The sequence below is a fragment of the Vigna unguiculata genome, chromosome 5, assembly GCF_037176805.1.
Source record: "Vigna unguiculata cultivar grain cowpea cultivar isolate G323 ecotype 2 chromosome 5, ASM3717680v1, whole genome shotgun sequence".
Taxonomy (NCBI): domain Eukaryota; kingdom Viridiplantae; phylum Streptophyta; class Magnoliopsida; order Fabales; family Fabaceae; genus Vigna; species Vigna unguiculata.
This window is the reverse complement of record NC_140796.1, coordinates 54,798,197-54,816,816: the sequence shown is the minus strand read 5'-3', so window position 1 is coordinate 54,816,816 and position 18,620 is coordinate 54,798,197. Positions and strand designations below refer to the sequence as shown.

Sequence of the window (18,620 nt, the reverse complement as noted above, 5' to 3'; positions counted from 1 at the left end):
GGGTGTTGTGTTTTGTGTTATGTGTGTATTGTGTGTTATGTGTTTGGTGTGTTGTGTGTGTGTGTGTGTGTTTTTTTTGTGTTGTGTATGTTTTGTGGTGTGTGTTTTGTGTGTTCTATGGTGTGTGTTTGGTGTTTTTTGTGTTTTGTTGTGATTTGGGGTGTTTGTGTTGTTTTGTGTTGTTGTGTTTGGTGTTTTTGTAGTTGTGTTGACTGTTTTGTGCTTGTGTTTTTTTATTTGTTTGTGGTTGTGCAGGGTGTTGGATGTTTTTGATTTGTATTGTCTTTTATGTGAGGTGTTGTGTTTTGTGTTGTGCGTGTGTTTTTTGTGTTGTGTTGTGTGTTTTTGTGGTGTGTGTTTTTTGTGTTGTGTTGTGTGGGTGTGTGTTTGTTGATATGTGTATGTTTTGTGGTGTGTGTGTGTTTGTTGTTATGTGTTTTGTGGTGTGTGTGTGTGTGTGTTTTTGTGGTTTGTGTTTTTGTGTGATTTGTGTTTAGTGTTTTGGGTGTTGTGATTTGGGGTGTGTGTGTTTTTTGTTGTGCGTGTTTTGTTTTGTGTGTGTTTGTGTTGTGTTTGGTGTTTTTGTGCTTGTGTGTTTATTTATTTGTTTTTGTGGTTGTGATGGGTGTTTTTTATTTTTGATTTATATTGTCTTTTGTGTGGGGTGTTGTGTGTGTTTTTTGTGTTTGTGTTGTGTAGTATGTGTTTGGTGTGTTGTGTGTGTTTAGTGTGTTTTTGTGTTATGTGTTTTGGGATGTGTGTTTTGTTGTGATTTAGGGTGTGTGTTTTGTGTTTGGTGTTTTTGTGGTTGTGTTTGGTGTGTTGTGTTTTTGTGTGTTTTGTGGTGTGTGATCACTGTTTTTTGTGTTTTGTGTTCTATGTGTTTTGTTGTGATTTGGGATGTTTGTGTTGTTTCGTGTTGTTGTGTTCAGTGTTTTTGTGGTTGTGTTGATTATTTTTGTGCATTGTTATGTTTTTTGTATGTGATTTGTGTTGTGTGTGTATTTTTTGTGTTGTGTATGTTTTGTGCTTTGTTTTATGGAGTGTGTGTGTGTTGGGTTGTGTTTTATTGGTGTCTGTTTTTGTGTGATTTGTGTTTTGTTTTTTGGGGTGTTGTGATTTGGGGTATGCGTGTTTGTGTTGTTTTGTGTTATTGTGTTGAGTGCTTTTGTGGTTGTGTTAATTGTTTTTATGCTTGTGTGTTTTTTTATTTGTTTTTGTGATTGTGTGGGATGTTGGTTATTTTTTATTTATATTGTCTTTTGTATGAGGTGTTGTGTTTGTTTTTTGTGTGTTGTGTGTGTGTGTGTGTGTTTTGTGTTTTGTGGTTTGTGTGTTTTTGTGTGTTTTGGGTTGTGTTTTTTTGTGTGTTATGTGGTGTGTGTTTGGTGTTTTTTGTGTTTTGTTGTTTGTGTTGTTGTGTTAATGTGTTCAGTGTTTTGGTAGTTGTGTTGAGTGTTTTTGTGGTTGTGCGGGATGTTGGATGCTTTTGATTTATATTGTCTTTTGTGTGAGGTGTTGTGTTTTGTGTTGTGTTTGTGTTTGTTGTTATGTGTATGTTTTCTGTTTTGTGTTGTATTTTGTGGTGTGTTGGTGTTTCTGTGGTTTGTGATTTGTGTTTTGTGTTTTGTGTTTGATGTGTATTGTGTTTTGTGTTTTGGAGTGTTGTGATTTGGGGTGTGTGTGTTTTGTGTTGTGTGTGTTTGTGTTTTGTTGTTGTGTTTGGTGTTTTTGTGATTGTGTTGGGTGTTGTTGTTTTTGATTTATATTGTCATTGCTGTAGGGTGTTGTGTTTTGTGTTGTGTGTTTTTTGTGTTTGTGTTGTGTGGTATGTGTTTGGTGTGTTGTGTGTGTGTGTCTTTTTTGTGTGTTGTGTATGTTTTATGGTAGGTGTGTGTTTAGTGTGTTTTTGTGTGTTTTGTGTTTTGTGTTTTTTGTGTTTTGTGTTTTGGGGTGTGTGTTTTGTGTTGTGTTCGGTGTGTTTGTGGTTGTGATAATTGTTCTTGTGCTTGTGTGTTTTTTTATTTGTGGTTGTGGGGGTGTAGGATATCGTCTTTTGTGTGAGGTGTTGTGTTTTTTATATGTGATTTGTGTTGTGTGTATGTTTTTGTGTTGTGTTGTGTTGTGTGTGTGTGTGTTTTTTTTGTATTGTGTATGTTTTGTGTTATGTGTTTGGTGTGTTTTGTGTGTGTGTGTGTGTGTTTTGTGTTCTGTATTTGGTGTTTTTATGTTGTGTTTTGGGGTGTGTGTGTTTTGATGTGTTTTGTGTTGTTTGTGTTGTGTTTTGCTTTGTGTGTGTTTGTGTTGTTTTGTGTGTGTTCGGTGTTTTTGTGATTGTGTTAATTATTTTTATGACTTGTGTATTTTTTTATTTGCTTTTGTGGTTGTGTGGGGTGTTGGTTGTTTTTTATTTATATTGTTTTTTGTGTGGTGTGGTGTGTTGAGTTATGTTTGTGTTTTTTCTGTTGTGTGTTATGTGTTTGGTGTGTTGTGTATGTTCTCTGTTGTGTTTTGTGGTGTGTGTGTGTGTGTGTTTTGTGTGTGTTTTTGTGGTGTGTGTTTTTGTGTGTTCAGTGTTTTTGTGTGTTCAATGTTTTTTTGTGTTTTGTGTTGTATATGTTTTGTTGTGATTTGGGGTGTTTATGTTGTTTTGTGTTGTTGTCTTCAGTGTTTTTGTGCATATGTGTTTTTTTTATTTGTTTTAGTGGTTTTTTGGGGTGTTGGATGTTTTTGATTTATATCGTCTTTTGTGTGGGGTGTTGTGTTTTGTTTTGTGTGTTATGTGTTTGGTGTGTCGTGTGCGTGTTGTGTGTGTGTTTTTTGTATTGTGTATGTTTTGTGGTGTGTTTTATGTTGTGTTTTTGTGGTGTGTCGTGTGTGTGTTGTGTGTGTGTTTTTTGTATTGTGTATGTTTTGTGGTGTGTGTGTTTGTGTGTTCAGTGTTTTTTTGTGTTTTGTGTTGTATATGTTTTGTTGTGATTTGGGGTGTTTATGTTGTTTTGTGTTGTTGTCTTCTGTGTTTTTGTGCATATGTGTTTTTTTTATTTGTTTTAGTGGTTTTTTGGGGTGTTGGATGTTTTTGATTTATATTGTCTTTTGTGTGGGGTGTTATGTTTTGTTTTGTGTGTTATGTGTTTGGTGTGTCGTGTGTGTGTTGTGTGTGTGTTTTTTGTATTGTGTATGTTTTGTGGTGTGTGTGTTTTATGTTGTGTTTTTGTGGTGTGTCGTGTGTGTGTTGTGTGTGTGTTTTTTGTATTGTGTATGTTTTGTGGTGTGTGTGTTTTATGTTGTTTTTGTGGTGTGTGTTTTAGTATGTTCTGTGGTGTGTTTGGTGTTTTTTGTGTTTTTGTGTTGTATTTGTTGTGTTGTGATTTGGATGTGTATTTTTTGTTGTGTTTTGTGTTGACTGATTTTGTGCTTTTGTCTTTTTTTTTTGTTTTTGTAATTGTGTCGTGGTGTTGAATATTGTCTTTTGTGTGGAGTGTTGTTTTTTTGTATGTGATTTGTGTTGTGTGTGTGTGTTTTTTGTGTTGTGTATGTTTTGTGCTGTGTTTTGTGGTGTGTGTGTGTGTGTTTTGGGTTTGGTTTGTGTTTTTTGTGTGAATTGTGTTTTGGGGTGTGTGTGTTTTATTGTGTTTTGTTTTGTGTGTGTTTGTGTTGTTTTGTGTTGTTATGTTCGGTGTTTTTGTGGTTGTCTTAATTGTTTTTGTGCATGAGTGTTTTTTTATTTGTTTTTGTGGTTGTGTGGGGTGTTGAATGTTTTTTATTTATATTGTCTTTTGCGTGTTTTATGTATATGTGTTATGTGTTTGGTGTGTTGTGTGTGTTTGTGTGTGTGTGTGTGTTTTTTGAGTTGTTTGTTTTTATGGTGTGTGTTTGTGTGTGTGTGTTTTGAGTTGTTTGTTTTTATGGTGTGTGTTTTGTTGTAACTTGTGTTGTGCGTGATTGTATTGTTTTATGTTGTTGTGTTCGGTGTTTTTGTTGTTGTGTTAACAATTTTTATGTTTTGTGTTTTTTTATTTGTTTTTTTGTGGTTGTTGGGGTTTTTTGATTGATATTGTTTTTTGTGTTGGGTGTTGTGTGTGCTTTTTATGTGGTTATGTGTGTGTGCGTTTTGTTGTGTATGTTTTTTGTTGTGTTTTGTGGTGTGTATATGTTTTGTGTGTTTTTGTGGTTTGTGTTTTGTGTTGTATTTGTTTTGTTGTGATTTGGAGTGTGTGTTTTTTTGTAATTTGTGTTGTGCGTGTTTGTGTTGTTCGTGTTTGTGTTGTTCGTGTTTGTATAGTTTTGTGATGTTCGTGTTCAGTGTTTTTGTGGTTGTTAATTGTTTTTGTGCTTGTGCATTTTTTTATTTGTTTTTGTGGTTGTGTTGGGGTGTTAGGTGTTTTGGATTTATATTGTCTTTTGTGTGGGGCATTGTGTGTTTTGTGTTGTGTGTGTGTGTTTTTTACATTTTTGTGTTGTGTGTTATGTGTTTAGTGTGTTTTTGTTGACTGTTTTTGTGCTTGTGTGTTTTTGTGGTTGTGTGAGGGTGTTGAATGTTTTTTATTTATATTGTCTTTTGTGTGGGGTGTTGTGTTTTTTGTATGTGATTTGTGTTGTGTATGTGTTTTTGTGTGTGTATGTGTTTTGTGTTTTATGGTGTGTGTGTTTTAGGTTGTGTGTTTTTGTGGTGTGTTTTATACTGTATTGCAGTTTTATACAATAGTTTAATTTAGTTATCATATTTTGCAATTTTAGCCTTTTTTGTTGTAACCGGTGTTGGTAGTTTGAACTGTCTTTTAGTCATATTTTGTCATTAGAAACTTTTTACGATAGTTAGATTGCAGTTTCGTAGACCTTGCCAAGCCGAGTTATCTGTTTATGTCCTCCTACAAACAGGTTATTCTTTATATCTATGCATAATTCGCTCCTTTTTAACATTGTCTAATAAATTGTGTGTCAATTCTAGTAATTTTTTTCAAAGTTTTCTCTCAAATTGTTGTCAATAAATATGCCTTTGTGTTGTGTATGTTTTGTGGTGTGTGTGTTCTGGGTTGTGTGTTTTGAGTTGTTTTTTTGTGGTATGTTTTTGCTTGTGTGTTTTTGTGCGTTTTGTGATGTGTGTTCAGTGTTTTTTTTTGTTTTGTGTTGTATGTGTTTTGTTGTGATTTGGGGTGTTTGTGTTGCTTCGTATTGTTGTGGTTGTGTTGATTGTTTTTGTGCATGTGTGTTTTTTTATTTGTTTTAATGGTTTTTCGAAGTGTTGGATGTTTTTTATTTATATTGTCTTTTGTGTGGGGTGTTGTGTTTTGTGTTGTGTGTTTTTTATGTTTTTATGTTGTGTGTTATGTGTTTGGTGTTGTGTGTGTGTGTGTGTGTTTTGTGTTGTGAATGTTTTATGGTGTGTGTGTGTGTGTGTGTTTTGGGTTGTGTTTTTGTGGTGTGTGTTTTTGTGTTGTATGTATTGTGTGGGGTGTGTGTTTTGTGTTGTATTGGGGTTGTTGACTGATTTTGTGCTTTTGTGTATTTTTTTTTGTTTTTGTAGAGTGTGGGGGTGTTGAATATTGTCTTTTGTATGGGGTTTGTGTTTTTTGTATGTGATTTGTGTTGTGTGTGTGTGTGTTTTGTATTGTGTATGTTTTTTGTTGTGTTGTGATGTGCGTGTTTGTGTTGTGTTTTGTTTTATGCGTGTTTGTGTTATTTTGTGTTGTTGTGTTCAGTGTTTTTGTGGTTGTGTTAATTGTTTTTGTGCTTGTGTGTTTTTTTATTTGTTTTTGTGGTTGTGGGGTGTTGGTTGTTTTTTATTTATATTGTCTTTTGTGTGGGGTGTTGTGTGTTTTGTGTTGTGCGTGTTTGTATTGTTGTGTTCAGTGTTTTTGTGGTTGTATTGACTGTTTTTGTGCATGTGTTGTAGTTGTGTGGGGGTGTTGAATATTGTCTTTTGTATGTGATTTGTGTTACGTGTGTTTTTTGTTGTGTTTTGTGTTGTGCGTGTTTGTGTTGCGTTTTGTTTTATGTGTGTTTGTGTCGTTTTGTGTTGTTGTGTTCGGTGTTTTTGTAGTTGTGTTAATGTTTTTTTGCTTGTGTGTTTTTTTATTTGTTTTTGTGGTTGTGTGGGGTCTTGGATGTTTTTGATTTATATTGTCTTTTATGTGGGGTGTTGTGTTTTGTATTGTGTGTTATGTGTTTGGTGTGTTGTGTCTGTGTGTTTTTTGTGTTGTGTATGTTTTGTGGTGTGTGTGTGTGTGTTTTGGGTTGTGTGTTTTTGTGGTGTTTGGTTTTTTTGTGTTGTGTTGTGATTTGGGATGTGTGTGTTTTGTTGTGTTCGGTGTTTTTGTGCTTTTGTGTTTTTTTATTTGTTTTTGTGGTTGTGTGAGGGTGTCGGATATTGTCTTTTGTGTGGGGTGTTGTGTTTTTTGTATGTGATTTGTGTTGTGTGTGTGTGTTTTTTGTGTTGTGTTTTGTGGTGTGTGTGTTTTTGTGGTGTGTGTTTTTGTGTGATTTGTGTTTTGTATTTTGTGTTGTGCGTGTTTGTGTTGTTTTGTGTTGTATTCAGTGTTTTTGTGTTGTTTGTGTTTGTGTTGTGTTTGGTGTGTTGTGTGTGTGTGTGTGTTTTGTTGTAATATGTGTTGTGCATGATTATATTGTTTTATGTTGTTGTGTTCAGTGTTTTTGTGGTTGTGTGAGATGTTGGGTGTTTTTGATTTATATTGTTTTTTTGTGTTGGGTGTTGTGTTTTGTGTTGTGTGTTTTTTATGTGATTGTGTGTGTGTGCGTTTTGTTGTGTATGTTTTTTGTTATGTTTTGTGGTGTGTTTTACTGGTTTGTGTTTTGTGTTGTATGTGTTTTGTTGAGATTTGGAGTGTGTGTTTTGTTGTAATTTGTGTTGTGCGTGTTTGTGTTGTTATTGTTTGTATTGTTTTGTGTTGTTCGTGTTCGGTGTTTTTGTGGTTGTTAATTGTTTTTGTTTTTGTGTATTTTTTTATTTGTTTTTGTGGTTGTCTAGGGTGTTAGGTGTTTTTGATTTATATTGTCTTTTTTGTGGGGTGTTGTGTTTTATGTTTTGTGTGTGTTTTTTATGTTTTTGTGTTCTGTGTTGTGTTTGGTGTGTTGTGTGTGTGTTTTTTGTGTTGTGTGTTTTTGTGGTGTGTGTTTGGTGTTTTTTGTGTTTTGTGTTGTATGTGTTTTGTTGTGATTTGGGGTGTGTGTTTTGTTGTGTTTTGTGTTGTGCGTGTTTGTATTATTTTGTGTTGTGTTCGGTGTTTTTGTGTTTGTCATAAGTGTTTTGTGGTCGTGTGTTTTTTTATTTATTTTTGTGGTTGTGTGGGGTGTTGGGTGTTTTGGATTTATATTGTCTTTTGTGTGGGGCTTTGTGTTTGTGTGTTGTGTTCGGTGTTTTTGTGTTTGTCATAAGTGTTTTGTGTTCGTGTGTTTTTTTATTTATTTTTGTGGTTGTGTGGGGTGTTGGGTGTTTTGGATTTATATTGTCTTTTGTGTGGGGCTTTGTGTTTTGTGTTGTGTGTGTGTTTTTTATATTTTTGTGTGGTGTGTTATGTGTTTGGTGTGTTTTTGTTGACTGTTTTTGTGCTTGTGGGAGGGTGTTTGATGTTTTTGATTTATATTGTCTTTTGTGTGGCTTGTTGTGTTTTTTGTATGTGATTTGTGTTCTGTGTGTGTGTTTGAGTTGTGTGTGTATGTGTTTTGTGGTGTGTGTGTGTTTTGGGTTGTGTGTTTTTGTGGTGTGTGTTTTATACTGTATTGCAGTTTTATACAATAGTTTAATTCAGTTACCAGATTTTGCAATTTTAGCCTTTTCTAAGTTTATTTTAGGTTTTAGGTAGTTAGATTTTTTGTTGTAACCTGTGTTGGTAGTTTGAACTGTCTTTTAGTCATATTTTGTCATTAGAAACTTTTTACGATAATTATATTGCAGTTTCGTAGACCTCGCCAAGTCGAGGTATCTGTTTATGTCCTCCTACGAACAGGTTCTTCTTTATATCTATGCATAATTCGCTCCTTTTTAATATTGTTTGATAAATTTTGTGTGTTTTTAGTTCCTTGATGATGCAGATTGAATATCTAGAGACCGTAGACCTTGCCAAGTTGAGGCACCGATTTATGTCCTCCTATGAACAGGTCAATTGTAGTGATTTTTTTCAATGCTTTCTCTCAAATTGTTGTCAATAAATATGCCTTTGTTTTAATATTTCCATTTTTTTTCTTATAGAAGGTGCAACCCTTTGATAAAAGATATCAGTACCTTCTGTTGCAGCTGAACCGTATGAAATAATTGCATTCAAGGTATTTTCTTACTTTTGTTTGTGTGTTTTAACGTTAAATTAAACTATGTAAACTTGTGCCCGTAGATATCCAAACACAGGTCGTTTCAAGAGAATCCAAGTCATTTCACTTTAATTGTTTGCCCTTGTAACTAATAGCAGCAGAACTAGGTTGGTAATTTCCTGTCTTCTTTTTTGTTTTCGTTTATTGATGTCTTTTGATTATGCGGCGTGCACGAGTGATTTTTAATTTCCACCATTTGTTACTGATGACGTCATTTGATACTTTGTATTCATTTATTGTGTTACCACCATCAACATTATAAGGTGACTGATTAATGGTTTTACATCGCTTTTATAACTGTTTCAAACCAATAATTATTTAACCTTATTTGACCATTTGCTTAGAGCTTAGAAGTCGAGCCTTTAGTACTTAGACTTATTTAGTTGGAAGCTTCAAGAGATATAATAGTTTTTTTTTACTTTGTTACTTAGTGAGATTCTTAGTTATTTGTTGTTTTTAGATATTGACTCTTGTCTTAGCTTTGTTTTATAGTCTTAGACTTGTTTAGATAGGTTTCCAAGTGTTGTACAGATTTTGCATGGTTACTTGTCTACTTCTTAGTTCTTGATTGTGAATGACTTTTTGAGTTTCTAATTTGAGTTGATAGTTTCTAGTCAGTTTTACAACTTTTTTCAATAGAATTGAATAGTTTTTACATGAAAAGTCAGTTTTGAACCAGTTTTGACAAGATTTTACCTACTGTGAGATTTGAGCTTTACTTTCTTTTATTGTGTGATGCATTCATGTTTATTTACATTTTCAGAACTTGTATTGTTTCTCTTCGAACTCTGACAGTTAGATTTGCACTCTAGAGATGATATTAGGCCATGTTTGTTTCTAGTCAGCTAGCCAAATAAAGCTCACCCTGAACTGATCTCATTTGCACCTGAATTTTGTGCCTGATTTACCTCTTTTTGTTCATTTTAAGCTCAATACAAGCCTTAGAACAGAAACACCATGAAAATGCCCAAATCTTAGAGTTGTGAGATGGTTTAGGAAGTGTTTAAGGAATATGTAAAGTTCAAGTGTGGGGATCTGAAAAATCTGAAGGTGTGGTCTCTTCTGACTTGGAAGAGAAAAGAGAGTGAAAATAGAAAAAGAAAGAAAAGTAGAAAAAAAATAAAGGAAAAAAAAGAAAAAAAAAAGTGAAAAAGAATAAGAAATATAGAAGGAAGTGAGTAATAAAATATATGAAAGAAGTTGGAAAAGAAAGTAGAATTAAAAAAAAAATGAAAAGTGGAAAATATGTGAAAGAAAGGAAGGAAGTGATGAATAGAGGTGGTGAAAGAGTTGATGATTCCATGCACTTGAATTCCACATTTTCCACCTAGGTCTATCTCACTTCTCTTTGATTTTAGCTTTGATTTTTTTCCTCTTTTTACCTCACCTATACCTTGGCCACATTACAAGCCTGGATTGAAGTCCTATTGATCTTGAGTGCATTTCTAATTTGATTGGTGTGATTAGAAGCTTTCCAAGTTTATGATAATGTGAATTTGCATAATGTGCTGAGAGTTAAACACCTAGACTGAAACACTTGAGTGAAAGAGATGTAAACACTACCTTGGTGAGGTCAATTCTGGTTTAGATGCTGATTTTAATTGTTTGCTATTTGGTTTTATTGATTAGAGTTGTTTTTTTCTGGGTGGAATGCTTGAAACTTAGATTAGTTGATTCTTTAGTCATTTACAATTTTGAACTAGGAAGGTAGATTAGTTTTTCTATGCAGAATTGTGAGCAGATATTTTACTCCGGTTTTAGTTAGTTGGTATATTTTTTTTGTTTTTTATGTTTGCCCTAGAATGCAAAGGCTTTAAGTTTGGGCTATGACCAGTCTCTAATTGTTCATATTTTTCTAGACTAATAGTATGGGTTGTGTTTAATGCCTCATTTCTTGCTTTTAGGACAAATTTGGTTTATAGAGTAAACTTCTACTGATTTTATTTTTTTTTCTATGCAGAATTGTGAGCAGATATTTTAATCCAGTTTTGTGTAGAGTTTAACGTATTTGATTGCTTATTATTCACTCGTATTTGTATGTAGATAAATATTATTTTCTTCACAAAGCGTGGCAACAATGTATGAAATTCTTCCAGGTGATTAATGATTGTATTTGTTTTGTTCTCTAACTCTTGATGACTAGTTGTACTTAAGATGCTATGTTTGGTTTGTAATCTTTGACCTGATGTTTCATTGCCTTTTAAGCTGCTTTGAAGCACTCTAGGACCCCTCCAACTAATCCTTCTGTTGATTATCCGTTTGGTGATTCATATCATGTTTCTAAGAGAACAAGACCAATTGGAATATCATATGAGGTAAGCTGGTTTGATTTATTGAAACATCGTATATAATATTAGAACTCATTATTAGTTACATGTATTAACTATTCATGCTGGAAATTGACTAAATTTTGTTTTCTTGATGCAATCTTTTGTTGGAACGAATGTGGGGGACATTGCTTTGTGGGAACTGGGCTCCAATGAGCGGTTGTTGATAAGGAACTTGAAAGTGTGGGATCTTATTGCTTGTTCAATGCTCTTTCAGGTTGTCCTATCTCACCTTATTTATTGATTACTGAACTCTCAGAATTGTTGAATTTGCAATTATTGAAAGAAAAACTAATCATAATTAATCCTCTATTATTATGCTTGGGTGTTGTGGTGTGTTTTTGTTTTGTATGTTATGTGTTGTGTGTTGTGCGCTTTATACTTTTCTTGTGAGTTGTGTCCTCTGTACTTTTCTTGTGTGATGTTTTGTTGTGTTGTATCTTTTGTGTTTTGTGATTTGGATTTTTTGCTTTGTGCTTTTGTTGTGTTGTGTGTTGTGTTACGTGTTGTGGTTTGTTTTGTTGTGTGTTGTGTGTTGTGATATATTTTTATTTTATATATTGTGTTGTGTAAGTTGTGTGTGATGTGCGGGTTGTGCGGGCTGTGCGTGCTCTAGAGGGAGCAGAGGAGATAGTTGAAGTTGAGTTGAGGAAAGAGGGAAAAGTTGAAATTGGAGTGTATAAGTAAGTAAACATATACGTCTCTTATATCATACATGTATGGGGATTGGTCTTCAATAGTTGATTAACAATTTAGTGCCTTTTGAAGGAATTATGCTGTCTTCACTGGCTGGTTCATGACAATCATTATATGCCTATCAGCTATTCTGATGCAAGCTTCTCGTAATGGAAATGATCTATGGTTGTCATATTGGGTTGATACAACAACAGAAAGCAGTCAGACAAGATATTCTGTGTCTTTCTATCTGGTAAGGGATGAGCAGCGGTGCTAGCTTCCATAGTACATTTTTCTTTCTAGACATGACTCATGAACAATTAAATACTTTATGGCAACACAAATATTCATGGACATTTAAATATAGCTAGTGCAAGAAGCACAAAATACTTATAGTTCAATTATTTTTCTTAATTATAACAGTTCAAAGTAATTCAAAGTTTATAACAGCTTATAAAGTAATGCAAAATACTTGTAGTAATTCAGATAATTTCAGTATTAAACATTTTTTAATGGTTCACTATTTTAAAACCATTTGTAGTACGTTAAAAATTACCTGATTATTTACCTACTACACTATAAGCTACTATTGAATGTAATTTTCTAATTTGTTTGAGATGATAATTAATGGTGCAGGCTATACTGTGTCTCTTTTGTATTATTAATTCCTTTTTCACATTGGTGAGGGCATTCTCTTTTGCTTTTGGTGGATTACAAGCTGCAACTAAGGTACACAATAAATTGCTCAACAAGCTTATGAATGCACCTGTCCAATTCTTTGATCAGACCCCTGGTGGGAGAATACTGAACAGGTTAGAATAAGATGTCTTCAGGGAATAATAGCAGATAATGATAATATGAATTTTATGTTTCACGATTTCTTATGTTTTGTGTAGGTTATCTTCAGATCTTTATACTATTGATGATTCACTTCCATTCATTCTGAACATTCTCCTAGCGAATTTCGTAGGCCTGTTGGGTATTACAATAATTTTGTGTTACGTACAGGTGCAATGATTTTCTTAGTTTGTCATATGTATTATGGAACTACCAAGATTTGTCTTAATGTTCCCCATGATCTATTTTTATCTTTAGATTTTCTGTAGGTCTTCTTCTTACTCTTGCTATTGCCATTTTGGTATATCTACAGTAGACTTCAGGTATTATTTTTCTTATTGATACTTTTATATTTAACCACACTCGTTTTTCAGACTGTAAGTTCCTAAATCTATTAGGATTATTTGTTATTAAATTGTACGAATTTGGAAACCCTCATAATTATGGAGTACAAAATAAGGCTTTTATAAAACTACAAATAAATTATTTCAGTGTTTCTTCGGTCTCAAACGATTAAAACCATAATCACTTCTTTGACTTGGTATAATAGACAACAATCAACTGATCTATGCAGTGGCTTCAGTTCTTCTACAGGTCAACATCGAGAGAATTTCGACGACTCGACAGTGTTTCACGTTCTCCAATATACTCATCATTCACTGAAACACTTGATGGATCATCAACTATTAGGGCGTTTAAATCTGAGGTAAATATAAATCATTTTAAAGTAATGATAATAAATTGAACTTTGTATCATGTTGAAGAACTTTACTCAACAAGGGTACTTTAGATATATCATGCATATCAATAAGATTTGAAGACAAGAAGATAGCTATTTGTTTAAAATCTTTTACTTGTCACATCCATTCATAATATAAAAATTTTGTTTATGGAGTGATCCTACTGCTACTGACTATTGTAGTTTTTAGTGTTTCCAAAAAACCATGTTTACCATGTGAAATTTCTTTCCAAAAAATATGTATGCTATTAAGTAAAGATTTAGACGTGGCTGGAAACTATTGTGTGATCTATATATTATAATAACTACCTTAACAACATTAAGAAGAGTACATGCTATATCTTCCTAAAGAAAGCAATTATAAAGATGAACAAGCAGCACGCTTATCTGCCTATCAAGATCTGTTACTATCAGAGGAAAAGATTGCTAGATATCGATTAGTGTTTTCAAACAACTACTTTAAAGCATAGTTATTTTCAAGGTTACTTGGAAATAGCCAGCACTGTCAACTGAACTTTCTGAAGTGCTGGCTATTTGTTTGGTTTCTTTATCTGGTTATGGTGCCTTTACCAGTACCTTTTTGTTGGAAATTTTACAATGACTAGAGATATAACCAAATTATAATATATAAGTGGGTGTACATTGCACATTGTAAGCTGGTTTTATGGAGTTATATTAAACCTAAATACATTTTCTTGACTTTTACTGCACTTTAAAGCTTTTTTTTTTCTACATGCATTAGTTTCTTGTCATATGTACTGGGAAAATTTATACTAGCAATGTGAGTTGGTGTAACTAATTAACTATGTTACAATGTTCATTTTTACCAGGACTTTTTCTTTACCAAATTCACTGAACATGTAACCTTGTACTAGAAGACTTCCTACACAGAGATAGTAGCAAGTTTGTGGCTTTCCTTGCGTCTTCAGGTATGTCCTTTGACCCAAGTATATTTATTGACATTTCAAGATGACAAAATACAGCAATTCACCTAAAACATTTCATAGCTGTGATGGCTGTTATTGGATCTCGTGGCAGTCTGCCCATCAACTTTGGTACCCCAGGACTGATTTGTTTGCTATCCTTTATAATTAAATCTCTGATTTGATCAACAAATATATATCAAAACTGAACATGTAACTTTTTTCCACAGGTAGGATTGGCCCTCTCATATGCAGCTCCAATTGTGTCCTTATTGGGAAGTTTTTTATCAAGCTTCACTGAAACAGAAAAGGAAATGGTTTCAGTTGAAAGAACTCTTCAAGTATGAATAAGACTTATTTCCCTTAATTGAAACATGTTTTGACATATATATGGTGACGCTTAATATCTGTTTAATGTTTTTTAGTACATGGCCATTCCTCAAGAAGAACAAACTGGAAGCCTATACTTGAATCCAGATTGGCGAAGTCAAGGATTTATATTTGATTGTGTTACTTTGAAATATATGCCATCTTTGCCAGCTGTACTCTGCAATCTTAGTTTTAGAATTGCTGGAGGAACCCAAGTCAGTGAACTACTTCTGAATTTGTACTGAAGTTTTCTTAGGTTCCACACCCATTAGGTTGGAATAATTGGAAGAACAGGTGCTGGAAAGTTCAGTGTGTTAAATGCTCTTTTCCGTCTTACTCCAATATGTACAGGCTCCATTTCAATTGATGATATTAAAAATATTTCTGTCAGAGAACTACGTATTGCATATCAATAAGATTTGGGGACGAGAAGATAGCTATTTGTTTAAAATCTTTTACTTGTCACATCCATTCATAATATGAAAATTTTGTTTATGGAGTGACCTTACTGCTACTGATTACTGTAGTTTTTAGTGTTTCTCAAAACCACGTTTACCATGTGAAATTTCTTGCCAAAAAATATGTATGCTATTAAGTAAAGATTTAGACGTGGCTGGAAACTATTGTTTGATCTATATATTATAATAACTACCTTCACAAAATTAAGAAAAGTACATGCTGTATCTTCCTAAAGAAAGCAATCATAAAGATGAACCTGCAGCACGCGTATCCACCTATCAAGATCTGTTACTATCAGAGGAAAAGATTGTTAGATATCGATTAGTGTTTTTAAACAACTACTTTAAAGCATAGTTATTTTCAAGGTTACTTGGAAATAGCCAGCACTGTCAACTGAACTTTCTGAAGTGCTGGCTATTTGTTTGGTTTCTTTATCTGGTTATGGTGCCTTTACCGATACCTTTTTGTTGAAAGTTTTACAATGACTAGAAATATAACTAAATTATAATATATAAGTAGGTGTACATTCCACGTTGTAAGCTGGTTTTATGGAGTTATATTAAACCTAAATACATTTTCTTGACTTTTACTGCACTTTAAAGTTTTTTTTTTCTACATGCATTAGTTGCTTGTCGTATGTACTGGGAAAATTTATACTACCGATGTGAGTTGGTGTAACTAATTAACTATGTTACAATGTTCATTTTTACCAGGACTTTTTCTTTACCAAATTCACTGAACATGTAACCTTGTATCAGAAGACTTCCTACACAGAGATAGTAGCAAGTTTGTGGCTTTCCTTGCGTCTTCATGTCCTTTGAGCCAAGTATATTTATTGACATTTACACTTTATATGATTTATACGTGCAACAATACAGTACATCCAAAGGTTACATTTGAATTTTTATTGAATCTGGATTATTGGTTGTTGCTAATAATTATTTTCTTCCAGTTATTAGGTGCATTTATCATCTCTTTCATAGCTGTGATGGCTGTTATTGGATCTCGTGGCAGTCTGCCCATCAACTTTGGTACCCCAGGACTGTTTTGTTTGCTATCCTTTAATCTTTAATTAAATCTCTGATTTGATCAACCAATTTATATCAAAACTGAACATGTAACCTTTTTTCCACAGGTAGGATTGGCCCTCTCATATGCAGCTCCAATTGTGTCCTTATTGGGAAGTTTTTTATCAAGCTTCACTGAAACAGAAAAGGAAATGGTTTCAGTTGAAAGAACTCTTCAAGTATGAATAAGACTTATTTCCCTTAATTGAAACATGTTTTGACATATATACGCTGACGCCTAATATCCGTTTAATGTTTTTTAGTACATGGACATTCCTCAAGAAGAACAAACTGGATGCCTATACTTGAATCCAGATTGGCCAAATCAAGGATTTATCGAATTTGATTGTGTTACTTTGAAGTATATGCCATCTTTGCCAGCTGCACTCTGCAATCTTAGTTTTAGAATTGCTGGAGGAACCCAAGTCAGTGAACTACTTTTGAATTTGTACTGAAGTTTTCTTAGGTTCCACATCCATTAGGTTTATTACTAATTACACAACATGTATTCAGGTTGGAATAATTGGAAGAACAGGTGCTGGAATGTCCAGTGTGTTAAATGCTCTTTTCCGTCTTACTCCAATATGTACAGGCTCCATCTCAATTGATGGCGTGGATATTAAAAATATTTCTGTCAGAGAACTACGTACACATTTGGCCATTGTCCCTCAGAGTCCATTTTTGTTCGAAGGATCATTAAGGTACTTTATTTGGACTTTTTTACTTAATACTTATGAGGTAAACTCTGATTTAGCTCCTTCTCAATGATAATGTTCTTACATTCTTTTCAAGAAGAAACTGCATTAGCATTTGTTCTGACTGCACCTACATTTCATCAATACTTATGCCTGCATTCTCAATGTTCTAGGGATAACCTAGATCCTTTCAAAATGAATGATGACTTAAAAATTTGGAATGCATGTGTGTTTTTGTGTTTTGTGTCTTGTGTCTTGTATTCTGTGTTTTATTGTGTTTTGTGTGTGTTTTTGTGGTTGTGTTGGGTGTTTTGTGGTTTTGTGATTTTCTGGTTGTGTTGTATGTTTTGTGGATTTTTTGTTGTATGTGTTTTGTGTTTTGTGTGTTTTTGTTGTTTTGTGTTCTGTGTAATGTGTTTGGTGTGTGTGTGTGTGTGTTGTGTGGTTGTGTGTTTTATGGTGTGTGTGTGTTTTGTGTTGTATGTGTTTTGTTGTGTTTTGTGTTGTATATGTTTTATTGGATGTGTTTTGTTGTATTTTGTGTTGTGCATGTTTTGTGTGGTTTTGTGTTTTTGTTGTTGTGTTCAGTGTTTTTGTGGTTGTATTGACTGTTTTTGTGGTCGTGTGTTCTTTTTATTTCTTTTTGTGGTTGTGTGGGTTGTTGGGTGTTTTCGATTTATATTGTCTTTTGTGTGGGGTGTTGTATGTGGTGTGTGTGTTTTTTATGTTTGTGTTATGTGTTTGGTGTGTTGTGTGTTTTGTGGTCTGTTTTTTTGTGTTTTATGGTGTGTGTGGTCTAACTTTGTGCGAGGAGCGAGAAAAGCAAAGAGTTAAGAGCAGCAAGGAGGGCAGAGAGAGGAACAAGCCGACAACCAAAAGAGATGACACAAGAGCATGGAGCGAGAAACAAGGAGCAGCAAGGAGGCGGAACCAGCGGGCAGCCAAGAGCGAAGAGCATTGAATGAGTAGCAACAAGGAGGCAGGAGCAGCGAGTAGAGCGAGAAGCAATTGGGAGCTTGGAGCGGCGGGTAAAGAAGAGCAAGGAGATGAGCGAGGAGCATGGAGCAACAAGGAGGTAATAGGCAGGAGGTCGGAACGAGGAGCTAGGAGCGACAGGGAGCAAGGAGCGAGGAGCAGTTGTGACTTGTTTTCTATTTTCTTTTTGCTAATTAGAAGTTTTTCAAGTAGTTGTATTGCATTTTTATACAGTAGTTTAATAATTCATTTATCAGATTTTGTAATTTTAGCCTTTTTAGTGTTATTTTAAGTTTTAGGTAGCTAAATTTTTAGTTGTAACTGGTTTTGGTAGATTTGATTTTAGGTAGGTCTATCTCACTTCTCTTTGATTTTAACTTTGATTTTTTTCCTCGTTTTACCTCACCTATACCGGTCACATTACAAGCCTTGATTGAAGTCCTATTGATCTTGAGTGCATTTCTAATTTGATTGGTGATTAGTAGAAACTTTCTAAGTTTATGATAATGTGAGTTTGCATAATGTGCTAAAGAGTAACACCTAGACCGAAACACTTGAGTGAAAGAGATGTAAACACTGTCTTGGGGGTCAATTATGGTTTAGATGCTGATTTGGATTGTTTGCTATTTGATTTTATTGATTTGAGTTGTTTTTCTCTTGTTGGAATACTTGAACTTTAGATTAGTTGATTCTTTTGTCATTTACAGTTTTCTATGCAGTGAGCACATATTTGAGTGCAGTTTTAGTTAGTTGGTCTATTTTTTTTTTTTATTCTTTATGTTTGTCCTAGAATGCAAAGGCTTTAAGTTTGGGCTATGACCATTCTCTAATAGTTCATATTTTTCTAGGCTAATTGTTTGCGTTGTGTTTAATGTCTAATTTCTTGCTTTTAGGAAAAATTTGGTTTAAACTTCTCTCATATGTTAATATTGTATTTTTAGCTATGATTGTAGTGTAATTCTAATTTTGATTAATTTTAGCTTGGTAAATAATATAATTCAAATATTAATTCCTAGTTCTAAAATAGATCGGTTGATTGATTAGTATCTTGATTCTGTAGTTTGAAAATTTTGATTTGAAGTTGAAGTATGGATTTATAGTTATTGTGTGAATGCATGGGTTTTATGCGGTCATAAGAACAATGTGTGAACGTTAAAGGTGAGTCTTTATAAGCAAAAGTACTTCCTTGCATCAGCTGTGAAAGTTGAAGGCACTCAAACATTTATTGA

The 18,620-nt window shown here is 33.7% G+C and overlaps 2 protein-coding genes across 4 annotated transcripts in view; both read left to right on the top strand.

The window, feature by feature from the left end:
* The window catches only part of LOC114183666 (ABC transporter C family member 13-like), a 41,893-nt gene extending 27,190 nt beyond the window's left edge, over positions 1–14,703 (top strand). For 2 of the 3 annotated variants that reach the window (XM_085673845.1, XM_085673844.1), the window contains 12 exons: positions 8,037–8,118; positions 8,210–8,283; positions 10,369–10,869; positions 11,271–11,335; positions 11,421–11,580; positions 11,964–12,139; positions 12,224–12,335; positions 12,423–12,487; positions 12,739–12,870; positions 13,734–13,832; positions 14,057–14,167; positions 14,252–14,703. In XM_085673845.1, the coding sequence (XP_085529971.1) occupies positions 10,747–10,869; positions 11,271–11,335; positions 11,421–11,580; positions 11,964–12,139; positions 12,224–12,335; positions 12,423–12,487; positions 12,739–12,870; positions 13,734–13,767 (867 nt within the window). In that variant the 5' untranslated portion in view covers positions 8,037–8,118; positions 8,210–8,283; positions 10,369–10,746 and the 3' untranslated portion in view covers positions 13,768–13,832; positions 14,057–14,167; positions 14,252–14,703. The remainder of the gene's footprint in view (positions 1–8,036; positions 8,119–8,209; positions 8,284–10,368; positions 10,870–11,270; positions 11,336–11,420; positions 11,581–11,963; positions 12,140–12,223; positions 12,336–12,422; positions 12,488–12,738; positions 12,871–13,733; positions 13,833–14,056; positions 14,168–14,251) is intronic. The other variant, XM_085673846.1, reaches the window with a different exon arrangement.
* LOC114184797 (uncharacterized) lies at positions 14,255–17,657 on the top strand. Its single transcript, XM_085673508.1, has 6 exons — positions 14,255–14,410; positions 15,607–15,685; positions 15,740–15,900; positions 15,985–16,146; positions 16,235–16,422; positions 16,590–17,657. Exons 1-6 carry the CDS (start codon positions 14,255–14,257, stop codon positions 17,248–17,250), a joined length of 1,407 nt encoding a protein of 468 aa, XP_085529634.1. The 3' UTR covers positions 17,251–17,657.
* The last annotated feature ends 963 nt before the right edge of the window (positions 17,658–18,620 follow it).